This window comes from Rutidosis leptorrhynchoides, chromosome 2 (assembly GCF_046630445.1).
Source record: "Rutidosis leptorrhynchoides isolate AG116_Rl617_1_P2 chromosome 2, CSIRO_AGI_Rlap_v1, whole genome shotgun sequence".
Taxonomy (NCBI): domain Eukaryota; kingdom Viridiplantae; phylum Streptophyta; class Magnoliopsida; order Asterales; family Asteraceae; genus Rutidosis; species Rutidosis leptorrhynchoides.
The window spans coordinates 452,287,214-452,303,217 of record NC_092334.1 but is presented as its reverse complement, the minus strand read 5'-3'; the positions used below and the strand labels follow the sequence as shown (position 1 = coordinate 452,303,217).

Below are 16,004 nucleotides of genomic sequence, written 5' to 3'. Positions count from 1 at the left end.
TAACTTAAACTGTTGCATGGTTCTTGTTGTAACTACACAAGTAACAACATGACATATCTTTAAACTATCAATCAAATATCCATTTACGTTAGAAATGTTTAGTACACAAATATAATTACTGATGCAATAACACCCATCAAAACAAAAGATTCAAGAATAGTAGCAAATGAAAACTTATAAAACATCAGTGATATAGAACTCTTAATTCCAAGCGTTTAGTGGTCCTCAATAACTAACAGCAAGTTCAAATGGTTCAATGTCAATTTAAAATTCACAAATACATCAGATAGTAAGCAAATAAAAGAAATTTATCTATACATTAGAGTCTAATGGTTATTTCTTGTTGCTTTCTTGATCTAATGGTTATTGCTAATGGCTAAACTTCATCAAACCTCGTTACAAACATTAAACATATGGTTGAATCATGTTTATAAATATCTGAATAGTTAACTAAAGATAATACCATCCTTGCTAAATTAAAGATGAGGTTATAATCACAAATTAATAATGGATAAAAAGCAGGTAATAATCACATTTTGTAGCAAATTATCAATCGGGAAGTAGTTTTCATAGGCATTTGTACCAACTTAAAAATGGAAAAAAGCAGGACTAATTACCCACTAGTTTAAGTGTCTGCTTCAGTCCTCATAAGCATTCGGTCCAAAAAGATCACTTATCATCAATAAGATTCGCACCTATACTGCAATGTCATGAGAAGAAATTGAGTCAATTATTGTCATGGTTACATAAGTAATCAACACAGTGTCCTTTTTTAGAGACTTATATTCATGAAATTTAAGTGTGAATGCACAAGCAACTATCACACCACTAATAGTAGTATACACAACACAAAGTTAGTGAGTACAAATGGTAGCAAACTAATATCATTTGAAAAAAAAAATATGACTTACTCTAAATCAAAAAAATTAACGTATGTAACTATATATATTTGGATTTCAGCTCTTCACATCTCCTATAATGGTTTAGTGGACCAAAATATTAAACCCTACAATGGCATGTTTTGAAAAAAAAAAATAAATAAAAAAAAACATCAATTAAAACGTAAGTAAATACTGTTATACATCAAGTAACTAATAAAATAGTTTGATGACTACTAACCGACAGTAACACCATTTGCCAATGTAACACCATCTGCCAATGATTTGTTTTTTAAATCGTTGAATGAACCAAACTAAACCCATTCGGGCCAGTCAAGTTCGATGTTGGTACATGAGTAACAGCTAATATGCAGGTAAACATCAGTTTACAGTTGTGATTCCAGTGGATGGATCTCCACTTCATAAGGTTATCAACGACATAATCGTTGCGTATATCGTAATTACTCATTTTCCATGATTCCATCATAGCTCTCAAATTTTGGCCATTCTTGATGGTTAGGCTAATCATGTCTACCTGAAAAACATTATTTAAGTAAGTTAAATGTTGGGCTCTATACCACTTCAATGTAACTTGAACATATACTGATAAAACTAACATACATTCTTTCACTTATATAGCTTCCCAGGTAAATCTAAATTAAGGAATTCAACACGACCATCATGAACAATTTGGCTAAAAAGATACGGAGGCAATTTATAATTCATACCATGTTCTCTTTTTGTCTCAGACATTTCATCGAACACCTTTCATGCACTCAATAATCACCATTTAACCCCTAACCTTATCAATTCACAAAACCTTAATCTGACAAAGCTCTTATGTAATGAAATTACTTACAGTCTGTGGAATGGATAACAAAATTGCACTTAATGTATGTGCTGAAATCTGCGTGACCTGGATAGTTTGTATGTAATACAAACTTCTTTATCTTATGAGTATGTAAAAATCATATCAATACATTCACACTACAAAAACAGATTATGTTACTTGAACTCTTGAAGTGCTAACTTGTGTGTTTTTCAAAAAATAGTCTACCAGTTCTTTGTATATTCTCTGCACGTTGTGAAGATTCAAAAGTAAGAACACAAAACGTCACTAATTCATCTCAAAATTCTAACTTGTGAAGTCTGAGTTACCTGAATGAATGGTTCCTCATACTTATGTGAAATCCTAACTTTCATGAATCGATCTCCTTATCGGCAGTCACTGTTACAAATATAAGATTAGGTCTAACTAATGGTAGAGCATCAACAAGTGTAACATGGTTTTCTTTCATATTGAAAGGTGAATTCATAGGTACCATTTATAACATATAACATCAGCATCATCATAATTTAATGGAATATATACATCAAAGAAATTACTAATTTACTAATCAATACTCAAATGCTATGTCGCTGTATGCAACATTAGTATTAATATCATAAACTATGTAAAAGCTTAACACAGAAACTTCAATGTAATCATACCTGATATGCACCGTAACAAACGTCTGTTTAATTTAATATAGATCATTGGTTGTCGAATTTTGTACATGTCCAGCAACTGATGACATCGAATAGTAGGAATTTGGTCATTTGATCACGAATTGTATACAAATCAATTAGGGTTTTAGTTACATCCATGATTGCCGCCTTATGAAACAATGAATATCTGAAACGATTGAACACTAACGATTTATTGAATTCAAGACGATTTAAATTGAAATTATCTATTACCATTGGGTGTAAAGTTCGAGAGGAATTTAGGGTTTTTTTGGTGTGTGTCGCCACTCAAATAGCGACTCAATTGAAACCCCTATTTTTTTTTTTGAAAGAAAGGCCGCTACTTTTTGCTCAAAAGGGCATTTGTGTAATCAAATAATTAAAGCTTGGGATTATGAGGTCATTAGAAAGAATCAAAGGTTAAGATTAAAGATGGTTATTTTAATGGGTGGCTAAGATTAATTGTGGGGTCATTTTAGTTTTTGTTATTAGATATAAAAAAGATAAAATAAACATTAGAGTCCTAGTCGTCAACCACGTAGTTTAATTACGTGATTCTAACCATTTGTCAAAATGCAAAACATAAAATCCATTGGCTGACATACAAAACCTTGACAGTATCCAAATCCACTTTTAATTTGGGCTTACCCTTTTTCTGTTACTCGACCCACCCAAACCACACTCTCGAACCTCTTCGATTCCCCCATTCTCATCACTTTCACAATTGCAAACCATCATCGGAAAACCTAACGCCATCCTCTCCCTCCTCTCTCCGCCTAAATCATCCTTTTGCTCTTTACTGCTACCGCTTTCAGATTTCGTAGATCCGACTCCTACTTTTAGATCCGAATTCGTATATATTATATTTCCATCTTCATCTATATTTACTTATCTATCTTCGGTGAGCATTTTTTCTCTCTCTATATATTTACGATTTTATGTTATTATCAATTCAAATTCAATTAGTTCAATTGCCGCTTGTCAGTTATTTTGAATATACAGTAATTGAAAGTTAGGGTTCTAAACGCTCTGCAGGTCTACTAATGGTTTCGTTACAGGAACTACTTTTTTTTTTTTTAAATATATATGTGCGTGTCTTTATATGTGGACGTTAGGTTGAGACACTACATACGTGCAGATGAAAATTTGTGTTTAGTGTTGATATTGATATTACATATATTCGATATTACATGCTTTAAACTAGAGGTGTACTGATGTTGCTGAAGCACGTATTATGTCGAAAATTGTACATGTGAGTAGCTTGGGGAAGCACGTATTATGTCTTTGAGCTCATGTTGAATCATATACACTGCGAGTTCACCTTGTTAAGTGCTGAGTGTAGAATATTGATACTTTTGGTTATGCTTTCCAAATCAGAGAATGGTATGTTTTTGCTCCTGTAAGGCTTAAGTTAGTGTGACCAGTTAGTTAAGATGCTTTTGATCAAAAGTGTGAAGCTTTGGTTAGCTGTAATATAGATGTTAGCATCATGTTTTTTACTATTTTGAGTTGAATTTGGCATCAAAAAGTTACAAGTAACATCCATTGGATTGGGGAGGCTTTATGATGTACTATTTGCTGAAGCTTACGCATTAGGTTATCTATAGGATAAGCACTAGGTTTGTATTTCAAAAACTTATTATGAACCCCACGATGTGTATATATTTTTATATATGGTAGATTACAATACATGCATAACTATATCTGCTTTTAAGCTACCTATTGGGATGAGCTTAAAATGAGTCATCACGTTTGGTAAAATAGTGTCTCCATTAATTTCATGTGTTTTATAGAGTGACATCATGTATATCACGTGTCTTTAGAGAGTGGCCAACTACAAGGTGTCTTTTTTTATTCGCTTGTTTTTCTGTATTATTAACCATATAATCAATCTATATTAGTGTCTTCAAATTTTTTTATGTACCTACAAATTGCTAATGACGGTATCGTTTCTAATTGGTATCCCAATAAGTTATCTTAGAGCCACTACTAGTGTCACACGACACATTTTGTCAATCCTACCTCATGGACATGTTCAACAATCGTATCAATAATACCTCTCCGGTTACTACTTTAATTAACACAATTCTTTACGTATGCATATCAATCTGAAGACGTCAACAATGTAAATATATAGAATTTTATCCATCATGCTTTTTTTCTCTAATAGGTGGATCCTTTGATTTTGGGATATTTCGTGTTATTTGCTTGTATATGAAGTAAGACTAGACCATTTTCCACTATTTATCATTGGAAAGGGCCTTGCGATAATGATATTTGTCTGCAATTCTAGTGCTCATCTTAAAACTGAAGACAAACTATTTTATTACTTTTGCATGGTGGAATGGTTTTATGGACACAAACTATTGAAAATAATTCATTAATGTCCACCAAATCACAAATGGTTAGCTTCCTAGACATACTTTATATAGGAGATAGCCAGGAGTGTTGGGTCAATTAGTATTGACGGTGTTTAGTTTACATAATTCTCTTGGAGGTTTTTCCTCATCTTTTAATATGTTATTGATGTTCTAATTCACATATATTATTGTCTCTTCTTCCATAGCTACATAAAATCGCCAGCTCTTAATGGTAATATGGTATAACAATAATAATAATAATAATCTTTTGATGTCATTTTAACCACAATCTCTGCTTTTATAGTAAGAGATTAATTTTCAAGCGGCTTTCTGATTTCCTCCTGCAACTTTTTGATCTCATTTTGAGGTTTTCTAGATATCTATTGGATGATCTTGGGACTGCGTTTGAACAATGACATCAAGTATGTTGGCTGGAGAACGGAGGTATAGTTCTTTACTTATATGCATCAATGATATGCTGTCAGTACATTTAATTTTATGAAGCGTATATGGCAGAGCGAGTATTGGTTTATATATTTCTTTTACTTTTTATGATATGTTCTATATATTCAAGTAAAATGTTCAATAGTTATAGTGATGGTTACTATAGGCAATTGAAAAGCATTTGGTGGACATGATCGCTCGCATTATAAGACAATTTGATAATTAACATGTAATAAAGTTATGAATATGAACTAGTCATGGTATGGCGTAACGGTTAATATGTTAAAACACAATTAGATTTCTAGGATTGATGGAAAATCTAAATTTTAGGCTGAATTTTCTTGGATCTTTTTAATTACAAGTATGGTCGAGATTATATGTTAATCTTCTTACGTTTTCTGTTTAGGTGGGCCTCTGCAAGAAGAGGTGGCATGACTGTCTTGGGCAAAGTTGCGGTGCCTAAACCTATCAATTTACCTAGCCAAAAGTATGATTTTACATATTTTGATAAAATGTTTTGAAATTTTTGTAAGTAACATTCTTATATATATTTTTGCTGCTGTTTTAAGGTTAGAAAATCATGGTCTGGATCCAAATGTGGAAATTGTTCCCAAGTGAGTACTGCTTACTCAACCAAAGGCCTTGTGTTCACATATACTTTTTCTATGCTACCTTTATCCTTAAACAATGTGTCAATTGATAGCCATGTTTGTTACTAATAGGGGTAGTCTCAGCTGGGGCAGTCGACCATCTTCATCAACCTCAAATCCTTGGGGTTCATCTGCAGTATCTCCAAATGCTGATGTCAGCACCGGTGGTCGTCCTTCATCGGGCGGAGGCCTTAGTCGACCATCTACTGCTGGTAGTGATAGACACGAGCCTTCACCTACTACGTGGGGCCCAAATTCTAGACCTTCATCAGCTTCTGGGGTATTGACATCAAACCAGACATCACTAGCGTCTTCACGGCCACTCAGTGCAGAGACAAGACCAGGTAGTTCACAGTTATCTCGTTTTGCTGAGCCTGCATATGATAACTCGGCCTGGGGTCCTAATGGTACTGCTGATAAGCTTGTAAGTCATTAGCTTGATTTATTATGCTAACATATATGTTCATATACTCTTTTCATGTGTGTTATTTTTGCTTTCATATTTGTTTTATTCAATCAGCTGACCTTTATTTGCAGACTTTACCTTCCAAAGCTAATGATTTCTCTCTGAGTTCTGGGGATTTTCCAACATTGGGTTCAGAAAAAGATAATACTGAAAAGAGCAGTGACCCACATGGTATACTTTACATATTACTGTACAATATTTAACAATTGCTGAGTGTATTATTTTCCATGCTTATGGATTGATTATCAATTTATCTTATGAATAATGAGTGGCGACTTATCAAAATAGTTGTTGGCGCTTCTTTAATGCGTCTTTTGCAACATATTCTATTGTACCGTAGTGTATGGATTGAACAATTATAAACAAAGAATCATAAGACAGTCCAAGGAGAAAGAGGAAACAGGACAAACAGGACCATTTTCTATTCCTATGATATAATGTTTACACGTTAACAGTAAAAATAGGAAAATGAAAAAATAGTATCATTTGCTAGTTGAAGTGGGTGGGTGAATATAAAAGAAAAGATTGATAAGTTCAGGAGTAAGAGAGAGAATATTAAGATAGACTAAGATAATTAAAACAACGAAGAGGCTAAAACATGTTGCTTTAAAGTCTGAAATACAATATCAATGGCCTGAGGTCATTCTAGATGTATATTAAGAACCCATTATGACGATATTAGTTGCTGCATTATTTGGTACGTGCTTATTTGTTGTGTTTGCAGTATTTTTTAGTAAGTGCATCGTACTGAATCTCGATATGCATTTGTGACAGATCATGGTTCTCATGTACGCCCTGGCTCAGCCTCTGGCAGGACTGCACCTGTTAAAGACAGAAATATGATGGCTCAAGGTGATTTGTGTTTTTGTTTACCACCTTGATCTTTACATAAGTTACTGAAATTAGATTAGATTATACTTTATAACATCCTTGGATTTAAAAAGTGTGCTTATGTATTTTCGAGTGCAGATCACAAGAGTGGGACTGTTGAGACTTGGACAAGAGATGGTTCTCCACATTATGAAGATGGGGGTCGTCCTAGTGACAAGTGGCAACCGGGTGAACCACAACAATACATCAATCCTAATGTTCCCCCACCACATTTTGATGCCTGGCGTGGCCCACCAATGAATGCACCACCTGGTGGTGGTTGGTATAGAGGACCACCACCTGCAGGTCCACCGTATCCCCCTGTTCCTCATGGTGGGTATCCAATGGAACCTTATCCTTACTATCGCCCTCAGATCCCCCCTAATTTATCAAATCCACAATCAGGTCCTCCACCGGGGCCTGGTCCAAGAGGCCACCATCCAAGAAATGGAGATTTTTACAGGCCACAGATGCCTGAACCTTTTATGCGCCCAAATATGCCAATGAGACCCGGTTATTACCCTGGTCCAGTGCCTTATGACGGTTATTATGGTCCTCCGATGGGCTACAATCCTAATGACCGCGATTTCCAGTTTATGGGAATGCCACCTGGACCACCTGGCCCATCTGGGCCACCTGGCCCATCTGGGCCACATGGGCCACCTGCACCACCTGGGCCACATGGACCACCTGTTTACAACATGGGCCCTCCTCAAAACCCTTCAGAGTTTCATGATCCTCACTTCAGAGGTAGTGTGCGTGGGCCTGGTGGAAATATGGTTGTTTCAGATCAGTTAGATTCTGTTCCACCTGAGGAATCTCGTGGACCATACAAAGTTCTTAGAAAACGTGAAAATGAAAGGGATATGAACATGGAAGGAGACAACTGGGAGCAGAATTTAGACAACAGTGACCAGACAAGACCATCATTCCATAAGAATGAGCGGGGAACAGACATTAGAAGGAACGAAGATATGCCTTCAAGAAGAAATTTAAGCAACCAAGGTTATTCCTCTGACTCTTTGACCGTGCATTCATCTGAGGGTCCACCACACAAGTCTAGATCGTCCACCGAGAGTTGGGGAAATAAACCATTATATCCGGATACACCTCTCGAGATTCCAGGCAACCAAAAAGATCCAAGCTTGATACAAAAGATTGAAGATTTGAATGCGAAAGTACGTGCTTCTGATGTTCGAGGGGATGCGGAACACAAGAATAGGTTATTAGTTCATTCTAATGACAACCCCACAATTGCTTTTGGAACCATTTCCGACACTGAAGATCTCAACATCTCTAAATCCACCACTGTCAATGTGTCATCATTCTCAAGGTTGATGATTTGTGTTATCTGATGTCATGCCTGTATATTTGACATTTTTTCTATTATACCTCTAACTACAAATACCCGGATTTTCAGACAATCGCATCACGGAGTTCGAGTTCGAGCTGATCATCAGAACAAAGGAAGAATAATCAATCAAGATACTGACGGGTGGCGAAAGAAACCTTCAAATATAGCTTCAGAGGTCGCTTCTTCAGTTTCTGTTGGAGGCCTTGAATCTTCGAATGCTATGGTTGATCCTGAGGATGGCCAAGCACAGGTAACCTGCACACATTCATCTTTTCGTTAATTTTTTCATCTTATAATGTGGCTTAACATTTGTGATGCATCTTTCTTTTATCTGTATGCGTATATATGTATATATTCGCATCATCAGCGTGATAAGATGAGAGAGTTGGCGAAACAGCGTACAATTCAATTACAGAAGGAAGAGGAAGAAAGAACAAAAGAACAGAAAGCAAAGGCTAATGCAAAATTGGAAGAGTTAAATAAACGCACACAAGCAGCATCAGATGGTACAACTCAGACTGCAGAAAAAACTGCAACTAATGTTTCAGAACAGGAAGACATGGACGTGTTCTCAAAACCAACTGGACCAATTATCGATGATAGCAAACCTGACCCACCAAGTTCCGGTTTGGATACAAAAGCTCAAGCAGTTGCCCCGACTACGGAGAAAAGTCAACAAGGACTCATTGACCAGCCTTTACTCTCCAATCAAAGTGTCACTAATGCAAATGATACAGAACGTGCTAGTCATAAACAAAAACGTGCTAGTCATAAACAAAAACAGAGTGTTCATATGGTAGAGAGTTCGGGTGAAGCACATAAAGTTCAGGCAGTTGCAGTTATAAACAGTTCTACTAATGTGACTGTATCAGTTGAATCTGTACCACATCAAGAAAACAGTTCAAATATATCGTCTGAATCAACACAGCAGAGGAAGAAAAATAACAAGAGTAGCAAGAATAAGCATAAAGTTGATGATGTGTCTGCGTCAATAGAAGGTGATATTGCGAAGAAGGCTGCACAGTCTAGTATGGAGGAAGCACATGATCGAGTACCTAACCAGTATAAACCTCAGCAAACAAGGAGGATGCCGAGAAACCCACAACCTAATAGACCAGCTGACAGATTCCATGTTGGTGATGTTGCTGTGTGGGCCCCTGTGCGGGCTCCGAACAAAGAAGAGCAGGGAGATGAATACAGTCAGAAAGCCGTGCAGGATGATGTGCCGTTGCCAGATAAGAGCATTAACTCTGGTCAGACTAATTTCAAGAGCAAAAGGGCGGAAATGGAAAGATATGTTCCTAAGTCAGTGGCTAAAGAGCTCGCTCAGCAGGAAAGTATTAACCCATCAGCATCAAAAGATCCAACAGATAGAGAAGATTTGAGTTCTCAACCAGCAATCCCTGTATCTGCGAATGTAGGGCCTACTGTGGAGTCCAAGAATGGCGATAATAAACAAAATAAAGTGATGAAACCCCATGGAGCATGGAAGCAACGTGGGCCCCATTTGCATCGTGATCAGGGTTTTCAACAGGATGCAAAGAAAAATAGTCACAAGTCTGTGAGCCAGCCTGAGGCTCCGCACCCTGTCCCAAATGAAACGAAGGTTATGCATGAATGGGACCCGTCTGATGGGTGGTGTATGCCTGATGAATATCCACCAACTGAAGTTATACCTGTAACATCTGGTGTGAAAGATGATGGCGGGAAAGGGAAAAGATCAGCTTACAAGGGCCAAAAGAGCATGATGAAAAGTAACAATTTTGACTACAAGGATATTAGTGGTGCAGAAATCGACAACAGGCCCACTTCTTCCAAAGAGAATCGTTGGCAACCCAAACCTCAAGGATATAGGGCTGGCTGGTCTGGTGGGGGTCAAAATGATGTCAAAAGGGTTCAACCTGAAGATGCTGAATATAAGAATGGTAGAGGAGCACCACATGAGGGTCATCAAGAGATTAGGAAAGAGAGAAGACCGGGTTCAATTAGACAACAGTCTCACTCTTCGATTGAAGATGAAGCCTCATTTGATGAGCAGCAGCAGCAGCATGGTTCAATAGGTTTTAGGAAGTTTGGAGGAGGAGGTCAAAACAACCATTCTGTTGGTCAAGATGATAGAAGAAAGCATAATCAGAATAATGCAAATATTAACCGAGAAAGACCGAGACAGAATCTGCATTATGAGTACCAACCAGTTGGATCAAACAATACTAGCACTCATGATGCACCTGCAGATGGGTTTGGTAATGCCGGTTTGAGGTACAAAGAGAGGGGTTCGGGTTCAGGTCATCCCAGAAGAGGTGGGGGCAACTTTAATGGGCCACAATAGTATCCGTTTATGAATGATTGAAGAAAATTGAGATGAGTTTCATTCAACTTTTTTTGGTCAGAAAATTGATAGCAGTTGTCAGGTATGGTTTATAGGCTGTAATTGTTTATAATTTGGTAGCTAAGTATTGGCTTCTTAGTTTTGTGATTTTTGTGGCAGGCAGTTTGAGCCGGGATGGAGTCAGCTTATTTAGGGCAAATAGTAATCAATGCAAAATGTTGGGTTTTCATCGAGGTTGACACGAGAAGTTTGGACGTGGCGTTTTTTTTCTTTTTTTCTTTTTTTCCTGTGCTTTTTATGTTAAAAAAAGATGTAATTGTGTTCTTGATGGTATAATCGAGTCTAGATTCATTGTGGAATTTATTTGGTGAATTGTTGTCGAGATGAGCCCGTTCTTATTTGCCCTAATATTGGTATAAGTGGAAAAATAGGAGTTGGCTTGGTATTTGGTAGCAAGATTTCTTTACTTTGTTGGGTAGGTATGTTTTGTTCAATATTTGCCATGGCTTAGGTTTAGTTTGGTATGTTCATTAAGTAGTTTGGACAGATCCTTGACATTGAATCATGTGTAGCTTTGATGTCTCTCTCAGTATGGCTACATGAAGCATGGGGGTGGGGTATGGTCGCACAACATTTTCAGCGTGGTCTTAAACTCTTGACCAATTAGCATCAATTTGAGAATCACACTTGATATATAATTAAATTTCATTTAATTATATATAATACAAATATGACACGAAAAACTTAAGCGGTAAGACTGAAAAATAAACAGAATGAAAAATAAACAGCAAGTACATGTTACATTATTTTTTAAAACTGCGTGTTTGTTTATATGGGGACAATATATTTGGGATGGATGAATTATTAATATTACTCGTATATTATTATTGATTAATAATTATTATTAGAAAAATTTACACTAAAAAAATAAATAAAAAAATACTAAAAAAATAAGGATTTTTTAAGTGTTTACCCCTCCTGTTACTAATTTACACTTCTGTGGTCGAGTTGAAGTTCCGTCACTGTACGTAGCTGTGATTATTTTGCTACTTTTGTGATGCTTGTTGTACTATATTTTCATTAATGGAAACTACCTTGTTTTTAAAAAAATAAAAAATAAAAATAAAATTAACAAATTAGCTCTATATAAACACCAAGCCAGTTAAGAGACCAAGTACAAAAAAAAACAAAGATGACAACAAATAAAAAATATCTAAAGTCAACGGTTAGAAAGAAAAGACCTTAATAGTGAAAACATAACAATTGAGCTGGGACAGAAAGAGTAGTAAATTAGTAATTAGATTATTATTTTCTCCGTTTCAATTTTATTGTCCATTATTCTTTATCCGAATGTTCTAAATTAATTCTCATCTTCCATAAATAGATAAAAATAATGTTATAAAGTTTTTTTTGTGATCTCACGTTATACATGTAAGACAAATATGACACATAAAACTTAAGCGGTAAGACTGAAAAAAAAAACAGAAAGTACATGTTACAGTCATTTTTTTTTAAACTGCGTGTTTTTTTTATATGGGGACAAGATTTGGGGCGGATGAATAATTATTATTACTCGTATATTATTTTCAATTCATAATTATTATTAAAAAAATTTACACTAAAAAACATAAAAAAATACTAAAAAAAAGGTTTTTTTTAGTGTTTACCCCTCCTGTCACTAATTTACCCTTCTGTGGTCGAGTTCAAGTTCCGCCACTGTACGTAGCTGTAATTGTTTTGCTACTTTTGTGATGCTTGTTGTACTATATTTTCATTAATGGAAACTACCTTATTTTTCAAAATAAAAATAAAATTAACAAATTAGCTCTATATAAACACCAAGCCAATTAAGAGACCAAGTATATATAAAAAAAAAGATGACAACAAATAAAAATATTTAAAGTCAGCGGTTAGAAAGAAAGACCTTAATAGTGAAAACATAACAATTGAGTTGAGACGGAGAGAGTAGTTAATTAGTAATTAAATTATTACTCCTTATTTTAATTATTAATTATTTTCTCCGTTCCATTTCTATTTCATTTCTATTGTCCACTATTCTTTATCCGAGTGTTCTAAATTAATTATCATCATCCATAAATAGATAAAAATAATGTTATAAAGTTTTTTTGTGATCTCACGTTATACATGTAAGACAAATATGACACGTAAAACTTAAGCGGTAAAATAAACAGAAGGTACATGTTACAGACATATTTTTAAAACTGCGTGTTCTTTTATATGGGTTTGGGACGGATGAATTATTATTATTACTCGTATATTATTATTAATTAATACTTATTATTAGAAAAATTTACACTAAAAAATAAAAAAATAAGGGTTTTTTTTAGTGTTTACCCCTCCTGTCACCAATTTACCCTTCTGTGGTCGAGTTCAAGTTCCGCCACTGTACGTAGCTGTGATTGTTTTGCTACTTTTGTGATGCTTGTTGTACTATATTTTCATTAATGGAAACTACCTTGTTTTTCAAAAAAAATAAAAAATAAAAATAAAATTAACAAATTAGCTCTATATAAACACCAAACCAGTTGAGAGACCAAGTATATATAAAGAAAAAGATGACAACAAATAAAAATATCTAAATTCAACGGTTAGAAAGAAAAGACCTTAATAGTGAAAACATAACAATTGAGCTGGGACGGAGAGAGTAGTAAATTAGTAATTAAATTATTATTATTAATTATTTTCTCCGTTTCAATTCAATTGTCCGCTATTCTTTATCCGAATGTTCTAAATTAATTATCATCTTCATAAATAGATAAAAATAATGTTAATAGAAGATGATAATTAATTTATAACATTCAGATAAAAATAATGGACAATAGAAATGAAACGGAGAAAATAATTAATAATTAATAATAATAATAATTTAATTACTAATTTACTACTCTTTCCGTCTCAGCTCAATTGTTATGTTTTGTAAGATCCTATTTCCAGTTAGGTGGGACGCCGTCCAAAATAGTGGGACGCCGTCCAATTGTTAAGGACGGGACGCCATCCAGAATTCAGGACGCCGTCCAGATGAACTGGCGGACCAGCTGTATGGTTTTTGATATTTTAAAAAGGGCATTTTGGTATTTTTCACATGTGGGACGAGTTTAAGGCCACATGATCAGATCTTGGGGTGTCATTTACTCCACTCCCAACAACCTCATCCCCTCCACTTCAATTTTAGAGAGAGAGAGAGAGAGAGAGAGAGAGATTCCTAGTGTGAGAAAGCTCAAGCAAAGGAAGAAGAAGCTAGTTTCAGGTCTTAGCTCGAGTTATAAAGTTGTTCATCTCATCACTAGCTACGTTTTGATTGTGGTGGTAAGTTCTAATCTTGATTTCCTTAGTTTAAGTTGTTTAAGGGTTAGGGTTTTGGGTTAGAGATGAACATAAAACCCATTGTTGGTGATTTTGGGGGTTTTTGGGTAAGATTGAGCCATGAGGACTCAAGAATGACTAACCTAGGGTTTCAATCTTGAATGGTTAGTTAATCACTAGCTCACTTGTGTTGTTAGTGAAAAGTGTTTTTGGAGTTCATGGTTGACTTGAAATGGATCAAATGGGTAAGTTTGACCTAGCGGGATAAATTGGGTATGAAAACACCCTAGATATGTATTAATGGGAGTCTTAGAACCTTATATATACCGAAAACAATGAGAGAATGATACAAGAGTTCAAACAAGACATGATGAAGACATTCGAGATGAGCGACCTTGGATTGATGCGCTATTTTCTTGGCATCGAAATCAGTCAAGAAAATGAAGGCGTCTTCATTTGTCAAAAGAAATATACAGAAAATCTTCTGAAAAAATTTAAACTATACGGTTGTAAAACCGTCGCCACACCTCTAGTTGCCAATGAGAAGATGAGACAAGAAGATGGATCTGAGAAAGCAGACGCTTCAAGATTCAGAAGTCTCATTGGAAGCCTACTCTATCTGACAACAACAAGACCAGATATTATGTACGCAACCAGTCTACTATCCAGGTACATGCAAAAACCTACTCAGATACATTACGGAGCTTCTAAAAGAATACCAAGATACTTGCAAGGTACCATGGACTATGGAATATGGTACAAGCCCACTATAGACTCGAAGCTTCATGGATACACAGATAGTGATTGGGCCGGATCAGTGGATGACATGAGAAGTACTTCAGGATACGCATTCTCAATTGGATCTGGTGTCTTCTCATGGGCATCAAAGAAACAAGAAACGGTGGCACAATCGTCAGTCGAAGCCGAGTACGTCGCAGCCGCAAACTCAGCTAATCAAGCTATATGGCTAAGGAGAATTCTAGAAGACATGGGCGAAAAACAAGACGATGCTACACAAATATTCTGCGACAACAAGTCTGCAATTGCCATCCCAAAGAATCCGGTGTTCCATGGTAGAACAAAACACATTGATATCAAATATCACTTTCTACGAGAAGTCTCAGCCAAGAAAGACATTGAACTAAAATACTGCACGACCGAAGAGCAGATTGCAGATATTTTCACCAAAGCGCTACCAAAACCCAAGTTCGAGTTCCTACGCAAGATGCTTGGAGTAATACCGAAATACATTAAGGAGGAGTGTTAAAATAATAATGTATTTCTAGTATTATCTAGAAAATGTTAGTGTTATGAGATATTTGATAAGTAGTAGCTAGAACATGATAGAATACTTTGCTAGTAAAAAAAATCAGAATTTGCTAGATGCAAATAACCGACATATTTAGCCTATATATAGGCATGATGTCATCCAAATGTAATTGTACAAAAAATACACAACATTTCAATTAATAAAAGTTCACTTCTTTGTACACAAGAAGTCTTCTAATATATTTAAAGCCTCCTCTTTAAAAACTTTCTTAACATCAATCACTACTCACTATTTTAAAATTAAACATCACTCTTAATTAATCTAAATCTATTACAATTCTAACATAATACTATTGAAAAATGTATAGACGCACGGGTTTTGTATGTTTTTGACATTTTGTGCAGCCTTCTACCTTAATCAGTAATTGAAATAGTTTCATCCATAGAAAAAAGGGTACACATATATAAGTGAAAAAAGTTGTCAGTAATTTTGTAATTATAATTTTAATTATTGAAATTTGTATCTTGAGACTTATTATTCCCCCATACTCTTT

The 16,004-nt window shown here is 35.3% G+C and overlaps 1 protein-coding gene across 1 annotated transcript; it reads left to right on the top strand.

Annotated features, from left to right (window-relative positions):
- Positions 1-3,043: 3,043 nt before the first annotated feature.
- Positions 3,044-11,241, top strand: LOC139894500 (protein MODIFIER OF SNC1 1). The gene is made up of 11 exons (XM_071877826.1): positions 3,044-3,285; positions 5,121-5,188; positions 5,595-5,675; positions 5,758-5,802; positions 5,911-6,262; positions 6,376-6,475; positions 7,079-7,156; positions 7,274-8,507; positions 8,595-8,778; positions 8,896-10,939; positions 11,017-11,241. Exons 2-10 carry the CDS (start codon positions 5,157-5,159, stop codon positions 10,855-10,857), a joined length of 4,068 nt encoding a protein of 1,355 aa, XP_071733927.1. The 5' UTR covers positions 3,044-3,285; positions 5,121-5,156; the 3' UTR covers positions 10,858-10,939; positions 11,017-11,241.
- Positions 11,242-16,004: the final 4,763 nt, after the last annotated feature.

Excerpts from the sequence above, each read along its gene's own strand:
- LOC139894500 (XM_071877826.1), top strand. The coding sequence starts at position 5,157 with ATGACATCAAGTATGTTGGCTGGAGAACGGAG. Across the intron at positions 5,189-5,594 it reads ATGTTGGCTGGAGAACGGAG|GTGGGCCTCTGCAAGAAGAG; the intron begins GTATAGTTCTTT and ends TTTTCTGTTTAG. Across the intron at positions 5,803-5,910 it reads AATGTGGAAATTGTTCCCAA|GGGTAGTCTCAGCTGGGGCA; the intron begins GTGAGTACTGCT and ends TGTTACTAATAG.